Consider the following 14,551-nt stretch of genomic DNA (forward strand, 5'->3'; position numbering starts at 1 on the left):
AAAAGCACATTCACCTTCAGATTTAAGCCTCGACTTTGGAATTACCAGACGTAGCTCAGTGCTTGGCCTCGGCATGCTTTAAAAGTGATCAGTAAAATCAATCCTAAAATAGACAGGGAGCCCATGAAGGGAGGCAAGGATTGGATGATGTGATGTCATCTGTTAAAACCAGTAAGAGGTGCCAAACATGCACGCTTTGATATTGTTTCCCACTCTACTATATTACCCCGACTCAGTTCATTCTGAATTTAAAGCAAAAATGTAGGTTTTTCAAAAACACATTTGTGTGAAAAGTGGCAAATGCATCTTTTTTGAATTGTTTGTATGTGTTGCTCTGGGACTTTTCATCCATAATAATGAATTTCTCCCCCCTCTCCACCTCCCTGAAAGTGTGACAAGTTAAAGCCTCTTTGCAAACCACTCACCACCTGTCAGTAAACCTCTCTGGATGATAAAGATACAGCTTGGCTCACTTCCATGTCGCTCTTCTTTTCCACTGTAAAGTAAGATCACTCTTTGTTTGTGATGCGTTTTATTGCTCTGCGTGCCAACGGTAATCCGGGAGAAAAACAGAGCAGAGACAAAATCAAAGAAACCCACCTGAGATCCTGCTCCTTTTTGAAGCACATGTTCTCCTCTCCGAGGGTTTTATCTGTGTACACTCACACTCAAGTTTGTCTTTATTTGTCATCGTCGCGCTGCTTCTGATTAATTGAATATACTGAGTACAATAAATCCACTGGCATTTAATCACGTATTTTGCATGATTTACAAAAGCTGTGAACTTCATTGTCAATAAGTGCACTGGACTTAATTACTGTTGGTGCATTTGCAACCTATTCGGACGTGAACTGAAGGTGGTGCACAGGTTTATATTTCCAGAATTCAGCCAGGTGCTAGTCAAACAGACATTTTTGAAAGATTTAAATCAAAAACAACAGATGGTTTGTGACATTCCAAAATCGTGTTGAAGTAATTGTAAAAAAAAAAAAAATCAAATAAATTTAAAAAAATCATTTGGGTTTGAAAAATGTAATTTGTTTCATTTATTTGTCTAAAGATTATTTCATTATACAATATCATTTTCAAATTTTTGCACTTCTGCAAAAAATGTTCAAAGGTGATAAATTTCTCTTTTTCTTCATGGAGATGTAAACTTAATGTACAGTATATTGTAAGACAAACACTCCCACTTTGCTGTTAATTGTTGTCTGAACTTTTGTCCACACTTGGTGAAAAGGACATGAAAAAAGATGAACTTAATGCACTGGTAGCTCACCTGGTTAAACATGCGTACCAAGTGTCAAGACTGAGTCCAGCCTTGGCCCTTTGCTGCATGTCATCCGCTCTCTCTCCCCTGCCTTTCGCCTTTCCTGTCCTCCTCTCTACTGTCACTATCTTTAAAGGCAAAATGGCCAAAAATAAATCCAAGGAAGAGGAGAAAAAAAAAAAAAAAAAACTTTATTCATCCAACTTGAGTAAATTTACACAGGTGTCACAGCAGCACAGCAAGTGATGCATAGTACAAGAATAAGTACTATACACATTATGAGTGTCCTCTATACACAAAATGAAGTAAGACCAACAAAAATAAAAGGTATTATATAAACACTTTTTATTGACCAAAACAAAAAAGGCTTTAAAGTGGATTGAGACAAATATATTCAAGTGGGGAGACCAGAAAGTTGCAATTAAAAATTAAATAGAAAATTTGCCCTTGACCAAAAAAACTTGGAGAATGACATCAGGTGGTGGGTTAAGTTGTGTGGCAGTATGAAATACAGATACTGCTGTTGTACCGGCAAAAACAGTGTGTGTGAAGTCTAGGGTTATTTAATTAATTATTTGTTCAGTCTATGAAAGGTAAAGAGGAAATAATTCATCCTTATTTCCCTGAGCCCAAGTGCTCATCTTCAGGTGTCAGGTTTTGTCCAAAATCCAAAAGTATTGCATTAAAAGAAAGATTCCTTTCATGGGAACTGTTGGCACTTTTGCTTGGGAAAAGGCCTCAAAAGGTTAATGAAACATCAAAATTGTTAAGTTGATTGACAGAAAATTAATCAATTATTCGACTGATCATTAAGGCTTTAGTGAGGTTAGTAGTGTAGAAGGTCAACAGTTGAATAGTGTGACTGATTTATAGTCTGTTACTTTTGGTCCTCTGTGACCGAGAGTCTCCTGTTTCACTTCAGTCCTTCGTCTCTGTCATCTGTGTGCCCAAAAAACTGGGAAACAGGATTGTCTATGATGACTTGTGAATAAATGCACCTGTGCTGAGGACCTGTCAGGAATAGAGACCTTGATGTTGAAGTCTTTAAAACAAGGGGGGGAGCTGTTATAGAGTGGATACGGTCCTGCAGGAGAGATGTGTCAGTTTGTCATGTCCTGCTCTCAGCTCCCAGCTTCATTACCTTCAGTCATAGCTGTTGTCAGGCTCTGATCAGCTCCTTCACCTCACAGTCACCTCTGCAGTTCAGTTTCTCTCTCAAGCCGAGTTTGAGGACAGAAGTTGATTTCGTCATTGGCAGAAAATTTGGGTCTAAATATGAAGATATTTGAGTCTGTTTTATAATCAAATGATTTTGTATCTTGTTTCAGAGGATGGTGTTCTGATTTTTGATGCACTTTTTTATTCCTGATGTCTCAAACCCGTCAGAAAGGGCAGGGAAGCTGTGGGATGATGTTATTGCAATACTGAATCTTTTGACATCATTTTACTGTGATCCTCGTGTCATCCAGTTTGTTCAAGTTCAGAGAGAAACGTCTATTCTCTTGACATCTGTTCAGGACAGATAGTAGATGGGTGTCTGATCAATACAACAAAAAGTCCCCAGGTCTCAACAGTGTCAAGAGTAGACTTTTAAAAATTTTTTCGGAGACTGTAAATAAAACTGCTGCTTAAAAGCACATGGGAACCTGTCGTAAGACATGTCTGGCAATAAAAGCAAAAGCAGACCAGACAGGACTTGAAGGCTCCCTTGCTTCTTACGGGGCAGACGTCACATGGTGCATTTCCAGGCCCAGCATCAGAGAGCAGGAAAGCAGCTTTTCATTTTATTTTCTGTGCAACTTTCTGCTACTAGAGCTCTCCTCCTCCTTCAGGTTTGAAGTCTGTTTGCAGAGCGGCCAGACGCGTACTGCTCTCTGGTTGATCTGAGCAGCTTTCAGGACGGTCTCAGCAGTAGCTGTGTCCACATGAGAGTGACAGGTTCATTAAGAAGATAAAGGCAGAAGAGAACAACTCTTCTTGCTCCCACTTAGCTCTGGTCCGACTTTCTTACCACCTGATTGGTGGGATTGAGATGTCGTGCCTCCAGAGTGTATTTTTTTCTAGTCTTGACTGCAGTAGAGAAATATGCAGTTTCTTTGTTGTTGCGTAGGTCTTCTTTGGCCATGAGAGAAATGTTTGAACAGCAGTGAATATTACACACAGATTCAGATATAATTTGTTTGTTTGGGAGGGAGGTATATTTATTGTCATACTCACTCCTCCATCTGTTGTTATATAAATAAACATCTATCATTGCTTTGCCTGGTTCAGGCTCTCTTGAAACTCACACAGGTAAAGTGACCAGAAACATCATTGGTATTAAACTGCTTGATGTGTATCACATTTTCTGAGGAGCGAGTTTGCGCTTCTCTCCTCTGGAAGGAGATTTAGAGATTATAAAGCGAGAAATGATTTTATCTCTCCTGCCATCAAACTGTTAAATGCCCCTGATGAGTCAGCTGATGATGTGCCTCTCCTATAAAATTGGTGAGGATGATGGAAATGTGGACCATTGATGATTGGGTTAGATGATGGCTGGATGTACTCCAGGTTTGCTCTTACTTGATATGTATAGTTTTATGTGAGCTTGCACGATGGATTAAAGAATTTGTTTCTCCATATTTGTGTGTACGTTTCATGTATTTTATTAGCCTTTATGTGTGCTATGTTTATTTGAGCGAGTTGGACTGTCTCACCTGGTTGCAAGATTAATTTCCCCTCAAGGACAAGTTGGTTTTAAGTGGAAGTTCAAATCACATTTTTGTGCTCATCATACATTAGTCACTGTCATGGTCACAGGCTGTTATTTGTCATTTTTTGATTGGCTGCCAAGCTTCAACAGAGTAGGTTTGCCTACAACAAAACCTACCAAACCTATAGAAATATGTAATAGTATGTTGTTCGACTAGACAATTAAATACCACGAAGTGCATTACAGGCTTGTTTTTTCAAACAACACTAAAGCTCAGACCTTGGTCTAGGTACTAAATCTGTTCAGTAAGCCGAAGTGCAAGATCAGATAAGTGCTAGTTAGGCATGTGACTGTGTTAAGGGTGTTAGGAGAGGAGGTGCTCATGGAAGAGATGAGTCTTCAAGCGATTTTTGAGGATAGAGAGGGGCCCTCCTGCTCTGATAGCATTTGGTGGCTTGTCTCGCCATCTGGTATTTTATTTGCACATCCAACACTTTGATGATATATGTGAATATGTCTGCAGTTTATAAGGTTTGGACTTAAATTAGGTGTGAGACTTGCAAAAGTGTCTCTGTTTACCAGAGTTGTGGAAAATATGAAGCTTTGTGCTGAAGTAACAGTCGATAAAACTCAGTGTTTTGTGTATATTTGTCTCATGCTCTGACAAAGGTCGTTGTGACCAAAGGTTCAAATAATATATTGGGTAATTGCAGTAGAAGTAAGTGTGGATTATTTAAATCTTTTTTATTTGCATCCAGTTCCTTCTTGTGTTGTGGCAATGTTCGGTAGTTTTTGGAAGTGTCTAATTTCTTAGAGGCCATAGAGCTGTAGATCATTGACTAAAAGTGAAACTAATGCTGACCTATAAAAATAAACGTGACTTTCACCTTTGAAATCCCCTCAACAAACAGAGTAGATATGATGTATTTAAAACAACCTCATCCACTGTGACATCGACTTCAGCCATCAGCGTATTAGGTCCAGCACCTCCATAGCTCTGCGATACAGTGACCTTTCAGTGGATGTAAAGGTCATCCTGAATGCAGCAAGAAAAGCTGGTCCGATTTTCCAGAGAATGGGAGAAACTGTTGTAAACAGCCTTTGTGACTGCAAATACCTCATAGGTTATCTGTAGTGAGGGCGTTACATTTTACGGATTACTGGATGGAGCCAGAAACCCTGAAATATTCTGAGAAGCTCAGAAGCTCTTTGGTTCTTTTTTCTGTCAGGAAACTGATCTAAAGGTTTCTGGACATTGTAAAATTTTAAAACAAACCAAAAATAGCTTCACTTATTAATTTACTTTGTCTCAAATCAAATGTGTGGAGCTGATTTTTTATGGGTCCCACTGTTTTCCTGGAAATGAACTGATGAACATGTAGATTCTCATGCCTGTTTCCTCAAGAGACACGAGTCATTTCTTTAAGTTTGTGGAAATGATTATTTAATCACCATCTCGTTTTAGGGAAAACGGAGATGGTGTTGAATAAGTGTGATGGCATAAGTAGGTCTTTCTGCTCAGCACTACTAACATAACCCAAAAATCGGTCTGATAACATTCCCTATGATTAGGAAATTACAATTCTGTCTGTTTACAGGTTTTTGTACATTAATAAACAGAACACAACTAAAGACTCTCAAAATCCATCCTCTCTTCAATGCAATGCAACACTCAGTAAAAATTAAAGCTCAAAAAAGAAATCCATAACATTGAACACTAACCAGCTCAAGGACCTCTTTCCAAAACATTTGGAGCTTCTTAGATTCACACATGCAATGAAACAAAGTACTACTTCATTCATGACGTTAAATGTAGTTATTATTGAGTATTGGGATTAAAATGGCATCATTTAACATGAGGAATATAAATCCTGAGCAGCCATCGATGTATTTCAAATTACTTGTCATTAATAGTAATGGTTACTGGTTTTACCAGTCAGCAGTAAAGTGAAATGTGATGTCTTACCGCTGTTAGAGCGTCACAAACTAGACCGTAAGCTTCCTGTACATGAAACTGGAAGTAGTTTGAGATGGTTATAAAACCCAAGAGACATTTTTAATTTAATTCGTTTAATGCTTTATTTTGGACTGTGTCTGAAACAAGCACTCTTGGAAATTGAGCAGTTTGTCTTCTGGCAGAATTGCCCTGTGTGTGTGTGTGTGTGTGTGTGTACTTGTAAATGCTACATAGTGAGGACCAAAAACATATTTTTCCTAACAGAATGAGGACATTTTGACCAGTCCTCACTTTCTGACACATCTTTAAAGGGCTTTTTGAGAGTTAAGACTTGGTGTAGGGTTTGGGTTAGTGTAAGGGTTAGAGTTAGGCATTCAGTTGTGACGATAATGGTTTGGGTATGCATAATCTGAACGAGTGTCCTCACAAAGGTAGACATACAAGTGTGTGTGTGTGTGTGTGTGTGTGTGTGTGTGTGTGTGTGTGTGTGTGTGTTTGTGTTTGTGTTTGTGTTTGTGTGTGTGTGAGATGATAGAACTGTTTTGAATGGAGTGAAAATGTCACAGACACATCACATATCACTAGCTTCTTATTGCACAGCTCAGTGCAGTGTGTTTTTAATGGGTCTTTTAATGACTCATCCATCCAGGCCACAGATAATCAGTGGATACTTGAGAAATAATTATTGAAACATATGACGCTGAGCAACACTCGCAACACAGAGTCTTGTGGTTCACTAATGAACGGCATAGTTTCGGAGTAGAAATGGCAGCTTGTGTTGCTACGAGAGATGGACCGAGAGTTTACTCCATTTAAATTCTATACAATAAATTCTAGAAAAATATTCTGAGAATTGTAATAAACAGTGCAGATAGAAGATAAAACTCTGAACAAGAAATAAAGACAAGAAAATACATGTCATTATCATATTGTTCATTAACTGCGTTCAAGGAGAACAAAGGAAAATGAGCAGTAGATTGGTAAAAATAACAACTGAGCAGACGTCTATCTTTATTCCCGCGGGTGTAGGGCACAAACAGTCCCGGGTCAAAGGCACATTTCACAGATCCTCTCCGAAATGTATCTGCTGAAAGCTGATTTAAAGTCAAAGAGGCTTTTCAAATGCAGATGAAATTCATTTGCTTTTCTTTTTTTCTCCCCTTATTCCACTAGCGCATAATCCAAAATGTGTGTCACTTTCAGAGGGTATGGAGATTTAAGCGATTTCAAGTCAGCTCCTTAAAGTCTTCCATTTAAAATTCATTGAAAACAGATTTGGGGAAGATGGGGGCAGAAAATCAATTTGAAATGGTTATGAGTTATGAAAACAAATTCCACATTGATTGGCTCTCACACTTATCTTTCCCCATGTAAACAAATAGTCCACGGGAGGAAAATGCAAATTGCATTAGCCTCAGTGTTGCTGAAGGTCAAAATCAGCTGATACAATTATGGGCTGTTTAGGAGCTATACTGGATTGGAATAATGAGAAGAGCTATTTAAACATGAACAGCAACTTTAATATTCAACAGGTGGTGGAGTCATTGGTAAAAACACCATGTATGCAGCAGAAGTCAAACAAAAATATCAATAAGCTGGTTTGTTTTTTTCAAATGTGAGACATTTTGACTCAATTTAAATGCTTGCTGCCCTGGGTCTGTTATGAAACAAATAATATGATCGAATTCCATCAACCTGCCCTAAACCAGTAATTACACAGAGATATTCATAAACTATGAACTGAATAACAATCAAAACAGTCCAATTTCACCTTGAATGCAACTTGTGTCTGCGGCTATTAAATCATACTGAAAGGCAAAGTTTTAATGATGCAAACATCCTGAAAGTATAAACAGAACAAATCAATGAATTCATGCACTAAATCTCTGAGCTTGTGCTTGTTTTTTTTTTTTTTTTTTGTTTGTTTTTTTTTTTCTTGTCAGACTGGAGTCTCCAACACGGACTCTGACCATGGAGGCTCCCAGAGGGGTCGAAGTGAGCACTGCCAAGGGGCCGCTGAAGGTCAGCGGTCGAAAGGACCTACAGCTGGAATCAACAGAGGGAGAGGTGAAGAGGATTAACTACATCCTCCATAATGATCATACAGTTGAATCAACACCTGAAACTGTTTCAACAATATCTGAGCATTATAACCTTCATGAAGGAGGATTTATTGCAGGACTGTTGTGTTAAATTGCAGCAGTTTTGCCAGGTGTACCTATTCTCTTGGTCTCCCTCACCGTCACTGATAAATTAAAACAGATTCAGATGGCATGAACAAGTCCATGTTCCATATTAAAGGAATAGTTAAAAAAAAACAAAGATAAAGATAAAAAATACTTCATTAATCCCTAGGGAAATTTAAAAGTGGTACACTACAATAGGTGAATATAAATGTCATATAAAAGTAGTATAGAATAATAGTTTGTCATTTTGTAAGCTCCTGGTGACAACAAGGCTTTTGCTAACGTCACACAGAGCCAGACTAGCCATTTCATCTTTGTGCTAAGCTAAGCTAACCACCTACTTTCAAATTTACTGTACAGACATGATTTTCTCATCTAATTCTCAGCAAGAAAGGGGATACACCAAGTTCCCAAAATGTCCAAGTCCTCAATTAAGATATTTAATTTAATAGCCAAGTGGTTAGGGCGCGTACCACGTGATCACAGATGCTCTCAGCAGGCGAGTCGCCTGCGTGTCATTCCCCCTCTCTCTGCCCCTTTCTTGCCATTCTCTACTGCCCTGTCTGATAAAGGGCAAAAATGCCCCAAAAAAGACTGAGTCTAAAGCATAGACCGGTGTGCAGCCATGCTGGCATCTATGTGAGGATGCACTTGGTCCTTTGAGCTAAATGCTAACATGGCTCACAATAACACTGCTAAAATGCTGATGTTTCCCAGGTATAATGTTTACCATGCTGACCATCTTAGTTTTGCGTGTTAACATACTAACATTTGCTAATTAGCACTGAGCCCAAAGTGCAGCTGAGGCTGATGGGGACGTCATTAGTTTCGCTGGTATTTGGTGAGAAACAGGGCAGTACTGGACAAATTATAATAGACCAGATGATGACAAGTCACGACACACCAAATTTATTACAATTCATCCTGTGAATAACTTGAATGTCTGAACAACATGGCAATCCATCTAATAGTTGCGGAGGTATTTCAGCAAATGTGATGGATCAAATGACGGAGCCCACCGCTTGATGGCTAAAATCACTTAACAGAGAGATGGAGTCCCTCCTTTATTGCTTATCCCAATTCACCAGATCAGTGCTGCTGTATTTCTCTCCACCTGTCTCATTGTATTATTTACTGAGTGCGCCACAGTCGTTTATCAGTTTGAGTTCGAATCAATCACGTAAGGGCATTTCTGGTGATGTTATTTGAATGACTTCCAGCATGTGTCTGATGTTTTTGCTTCCAGATTCTTTTAGATGCCAACACCATCCAGCTGGGGAGCCTCCCGCTTGGTGTCTACACAGCATCTCCCAATCAGGCCTCCCAAGAACAGGCTATATTCGAGGTGTGTGTCTGTCCCAGCGGCAAGATCTACCTGTCTCCTGCAGAGAGCAGCTCCACCTGCCAGGCCATGAGCAACATCTGCCTCTGGAGCTGACCTGGGAGCAGAGTCGGTGATCGGGGAAACCTCTAACATCTGCTCTGGAGCAGCTGAGATTGAGACTCCTCCGACAGTACATTTGACAGACAGTGGAACTCACCTGGGTAGAGATGGAGCTCAAACTCTTCACTGTCTGAGCCGTTTGAGTTCAGATTAATACAGAGGCATCTGAGTCTGATACCTGCAGTGGTCTAGTGGAGGCCAGGACTCACCACTGACTGTGTCTGAGGAGCAGCTCTCTGAAATCAGGAATATCACATACAAACAAAAACATTTCCACAACCTTATATTGGAGTCAGAGGACACAACTTTTATTTTTCTACTTTAGGTTTATTGTCGACACTGACTGTTTTTAGGATTCAGAAAGAATAAGAAAAGACGAAACACAGGTGCCTTGAGCTGTGAAAGAAGTCATATTGAACCTATCTGTATCTGAAGTTGTGATGGTAGAAAGTGTAGTAAGCACAATTCTGTCGTGCCCCCCCCCCCCCCCCCCCCCCCCAACCCCCCCCCCCCAAAAAAAAACCTAGATTTTAGATTATTTTGAGTATTAGATATTCTAGTTTTTTCCACTATGTTAGCAGCTGTTTAATTTGAAATTAAACATCTTTTTATGTGGCACATGTTATGTGAAGTTTAACCTTGATAAAGACGAGTGAAACTACATGAACAGCTGTTTTGAATGTTCATGTAAAGGTTTACAAGACAAGACTCCTCCACTTTAAGGTAAATGTTCTACTTTTTTTTTTTTAATTATATTGATAGTACAACATGAGATAATTGATCACCACAGTGTCCATTAAGTTGCTGTTCTGGAGATTTCCATTACATCACATGATGGATTTCATCCAGTTGTTGAGGTCTTCTTACTGACTTTGGTTGGGACATTGTGCTGCAATTTCATTTTTGAACATGGAAACCATATTGAGAAAATAATCTCATGACAAGGTCCATTTAGTAGCTGTTCTTGAGCTTTTTGATCATATTACATGATCTTCAACATGGATGAGAGGTCCTTAAATTGACAGTTGGGCAGCTCCATCTACTGATGATCATGATTAAACTCCAGAACAGTGACTGAGTGGGGCCTTTTTCTTGAACTTCTGTGTTCAAGAATAAATTTCTGACACTCATCATTTGCTAAGTTTAAAGAAAATGTTCTCATTTAACTGCCTGCTAACTCTTGCACATCGAAACCCCACTCAGCTTGCAAACCGTACTTCTCTCCGAGGCAGCGACCCACTGTGGAGTTGGACACAGGAGTCTGGCTGACCTTGGCACTGCAGCTGTGAGCAAGGCAGGCAGCCATGTGTCAGCGGACCCGCTGGAGTGCAAAGCTTCGCTCCACCCACCCCACTTCCTCATCCTCCATCATCGGCCTCCAGCAGAGACAAGCTGGTTTGGTAAGAGCCATGATAGCATTGTCACATTGCTCAGCATTGTCACTGAGGTTTTTTTTTAATTTTCAGTGGCATTATGTTTTTTTGTTTTTTTGTTTTTTTCAAAGATGCACCATGAAAAAATGTGTTTGTGTGTGAAAAGACCATATAATCACCATAAAGAGCAAAGTGTGGCTACAAGAGAAAATAATTAAGGTACTGCATTTTTTTTGCCTAAATTGTATGGTGTCTGATGTCACATATTGTGAGCGACAAATCCAAAAGACGAATTGTATTATTACCTCTAATTTTAACTTCTAAATTATTAACACCCATTTGAGAAGTTATTCAGGGTACATGCAAACATCACTTTTTCAGATGGTCCAACCCTCCTCATCACCTCACCATGTGACACTGTACCAGGAAAAAGATAAATGAATATCTTTTAAAAAATTAAAAGGACAATTGTGGTAACAGAGGCAGGGGCCTGCGGAAACTGGAATGGACCCACAGACTTTATTTTGACGTCAAACATGTAGACTAAACAGTCATACACATTACAGAGAACAGCTAAAAAGCTCTGTACGCTACAGACAGCGTGTGGCTGTCAGTAAAAATATAGTTTGTCTGAATTCTTTCTGATTATTTTTATGCAGTTAATTGAATTGCAGCTCTTTTGCATTACAGCCACGTTTTTCTGCAGAAAGTTTGTGTTTATTTGTCAGTCAGGGATGAGCGGCCGTGGTCATGACATATGGCGATGTCACGTGCAAATTTGAATCATAGACGTGTCAGTATGTGGAAAAATGATTTTTAAGCTCATGCTATTATTAATTAAAAATTATCATTTTTTAAATTTATTTTTCAAGTTAATACTTTCATGCCTAAAATGCCAGAAAGTATTTCTTTTAAAGATCGGCCATGACAGTTTCCCAAAAAAGAAAAAGAGCAAATATTCATATCTTGGAATCTGATCACTTTTAGCAGTTTTGCTGAAAAAAAAAGTGACTTAAACAAAACATTGATTATCAAAATAGTTCATGATTGATTTTCTGTCACTCAATGAATCATTTCAGCTCTAAATCAAACTCTTTGTTGCTCCATACGAGAGTTCGGCAAGGTTGTGAACCACAACAAAATAGTCACTGAAATGATCAAGGTGAAATGAGTGTTCATTACTCAGAACAAAACAGCAAGTGATGTTAATCAACAAGTGATGTTAATCAACACCATTTACATCAAAGATTTATCAATCAAACCAAGACCTGTTTGAGTGTTACTATGTAAATTGAGTTTTTGAGAGATTTAAGACAAAGAGTGAAGGTTTTAGATAAAATGTTTAGTGTTGAACAAACTGTGTAGAGACATAAATGACCTTTTTCTAGTCTCGCATAGTCTTACTGCAGCCTCAAGAAGAGCAAACAGCAACCTGAAAAAGGAGTGGAAGTGACTCACAGCCACTTTTTACAGATGCTATCATCTGGTATATTTCATTATCCCCTCTATCCTTGTAATGTTGATGTGCATCTTGCCTCAGCTTTTCACCTGGTGGACGCTGGAACATGATGAAGTCTTTTTCTCCGCCACAGGCGATGTGAATGGAGCTGGACCGAGGAGAGTGTTTTTAAGACACAGGGTTAAGAACAGATATTATAGTAGCCTGCTGCTGCACGGTCATGGCCGGGTGCACATCACAGGCTTTCTGGCGTTAATTAAGCCATCACAAAAGCTTGATCAGTGTTGCAAAAGCTACTGTAGGTTTTGTATTTTAATCTCATTTTTCAAACAGCATGTGGAATGGCTCTGCAGCAGCAGGTGTCTGAGGACAGTTGATCAAGAGTTATGAATTAGTGACGCCAGCTGATGAGGTATTAGTGCTGCTGTTTGTGTGCTGACTCAGAATCATGCTTTTTGGATTGTATCTGTTTCTATAGTTTACTTTTAAATCTGTGCTTTGAATCATATTTGTGGTTTACATGGTGGAGAATAAAGCAGACGTTATTCTGCATATTTGTGGAACTTGTGGGCTTTTCAGAAAGCAACATCAAATTTCCAAACTAATATTTCAACTGCCTTCCACCAGCAGTAACACCCATATAAAGTGAGGATGATAGGTGAAAGGTGCAGTAGACTTGCAAAAATCAGTTGACATTAGAGAGATGAATGTTTTTGCTGCTAGCTAAAGACTTCCGTTTTTGCATTTCTGATCATACTGAAACATTCATTTGGTTCCAAAAAGCAGCAGATGCTCAGACCTCAGAGACTGTGGCTGCTTTGGATTCCTGTCTTTATATGCATATCAGTTTCAGAACTGAATGTAGATTAACCAATCCTGGAGAAGTAAACTATTTCTTATTTTTGAAATTGTGCATATCTTTCCCACAACTTTCAGTTTTACTTCCAATATTGATTCATGTATTTTATTAATGTATTTGTTGAGGTCACTTTGACATAAACACCTGGTGTATATGCTCAGGGGAACGAGGGTTAAACTTGAACACTTCTGCAGGTGTATTTGGCATAAAGACTGTTATCTGCAGCTGTTGAGGGCGATCTTTACAAGGTGATGAGATGTGGTGTTCAGGCGTAGCTCAGACAGCTATGTTGTGAGGATGCCAGTCTTGTGTCCTTTCACTCTTTGATCATATCATATCAATCCACAGCTCGCCTCGTAGTTGATGTTACATCATCAAACACTGCACAAACAGGTGATTTTTCAAGATGCACCACCGTTAGATGATGCAGGCTATGTACAAAGTGAACTCGTGAAAATTGAGATTGCATTGAAATGTCATTTGCACAAAGTACACAAACCTATCAGAGTGACTGTACATCAAATTGTAGTGAAAACCCATAATCAAACTGCTGGTGCAATTCTTCAAGGTGCTGCAGAAGAAGTGCACTGTATCCTGCTCAGGACTTCAGCTCCACAATGGTATGTTTATAATATCTACGTTAATTAATTAGAAAGTTATGCTGTAATTATCATAATTTGGAAATGATTTTCGATTCTACGCCCATTTCAAAAGCTCTCCACTTTGCTGCAGATCCAGTGCTTTGCTTATGCTGCCATCTATTGGCTCATAGCCCTGAAGATAACATTTAGAAAATTCAATCACTTCATGTTCAAAGCTGGATTACTGCCTGGACACAGAGGGCAAATGTCCCCAAGGACCTTGAAAGCCCCACCTCCACTCTGAGTTTACTAGTCTGCCATAATTGACATTGGATTTTACTTTTTTTTTTTTTTTGAGCTACACATCACTCAAAAACATCATCTAAAAAGAATTTCGCTCCTCAAAGTGGGTCTACTTTCAAAATCTAGTCTTCATACCTTTTTATTTATTCAGTTTTAATTGTGCATACATGCACATCTTTTCACACATCAGTCAAAATTAAAGTATTTTTCAATATACCATGCTGTATTATCCATATCAGACGGTAGAAGGATATTTGGCCAAAACATCTGGTATCCTGCAGAAAAGTTGTGTGACTTGTATTAAGACTCACCCATCTTTTGTATACATTTTTAATATTAGAACCTGACCATTCACCATGTCCATTGCAAACACGCACCAGGAGGGTTCCAGTAGACTAAATATAGAAGACCTTTATGAATTGTGAGT

At 38.9% G+C, this 14,551-nt stretch overlaps 1 protein-coding gene across 1 annotated transcript in view; it reads left to right on the forward strand.

Moving 5' to 3' along the window:
- The window catches only part of LOC139606793 (zeta-sarcoglycan-like), a 34,428-nt gene extending 24,389 nt beyond the window's left edge, over positions 1-10,039 (forward strand). The window contains exons 7-8 of the mRNA XM_071459145.1: positions 7,863-7,986; positions 9,352-10,039. Of these exons, the coding sequence (XP_071315246.1) occupies positions 7,863-7,986; positions 9,352-9,543 (316 nt within the window). The 3' untranslated portion in view covers positions 9,544-10,039. The remainder of the gene's footprint in view (positions 1-7,862; positions 7,987-9,351) is intronic.
- The last annotated feature ends 4,512 nt before the right edge of the window (positions 10,040-14,551 follow it).

This window comes from Trachinotus anak, unplaced genomic scaffold, assembly GCF_046630095.1.
Source record: "Trachinotus anak isolate AG129_WGS33_773 ecotype Australia unplaced genomic scaffold, CSIRO_AGI_Tana_v1 ptg000023l, whole genome shotgun sequence".
Lineage (NCBI taxonomy): Eukaryota > Metazoa > Chordata > Actinopteri > Carangiformes > Carangidae > Trachinotus > Trachinotus anak.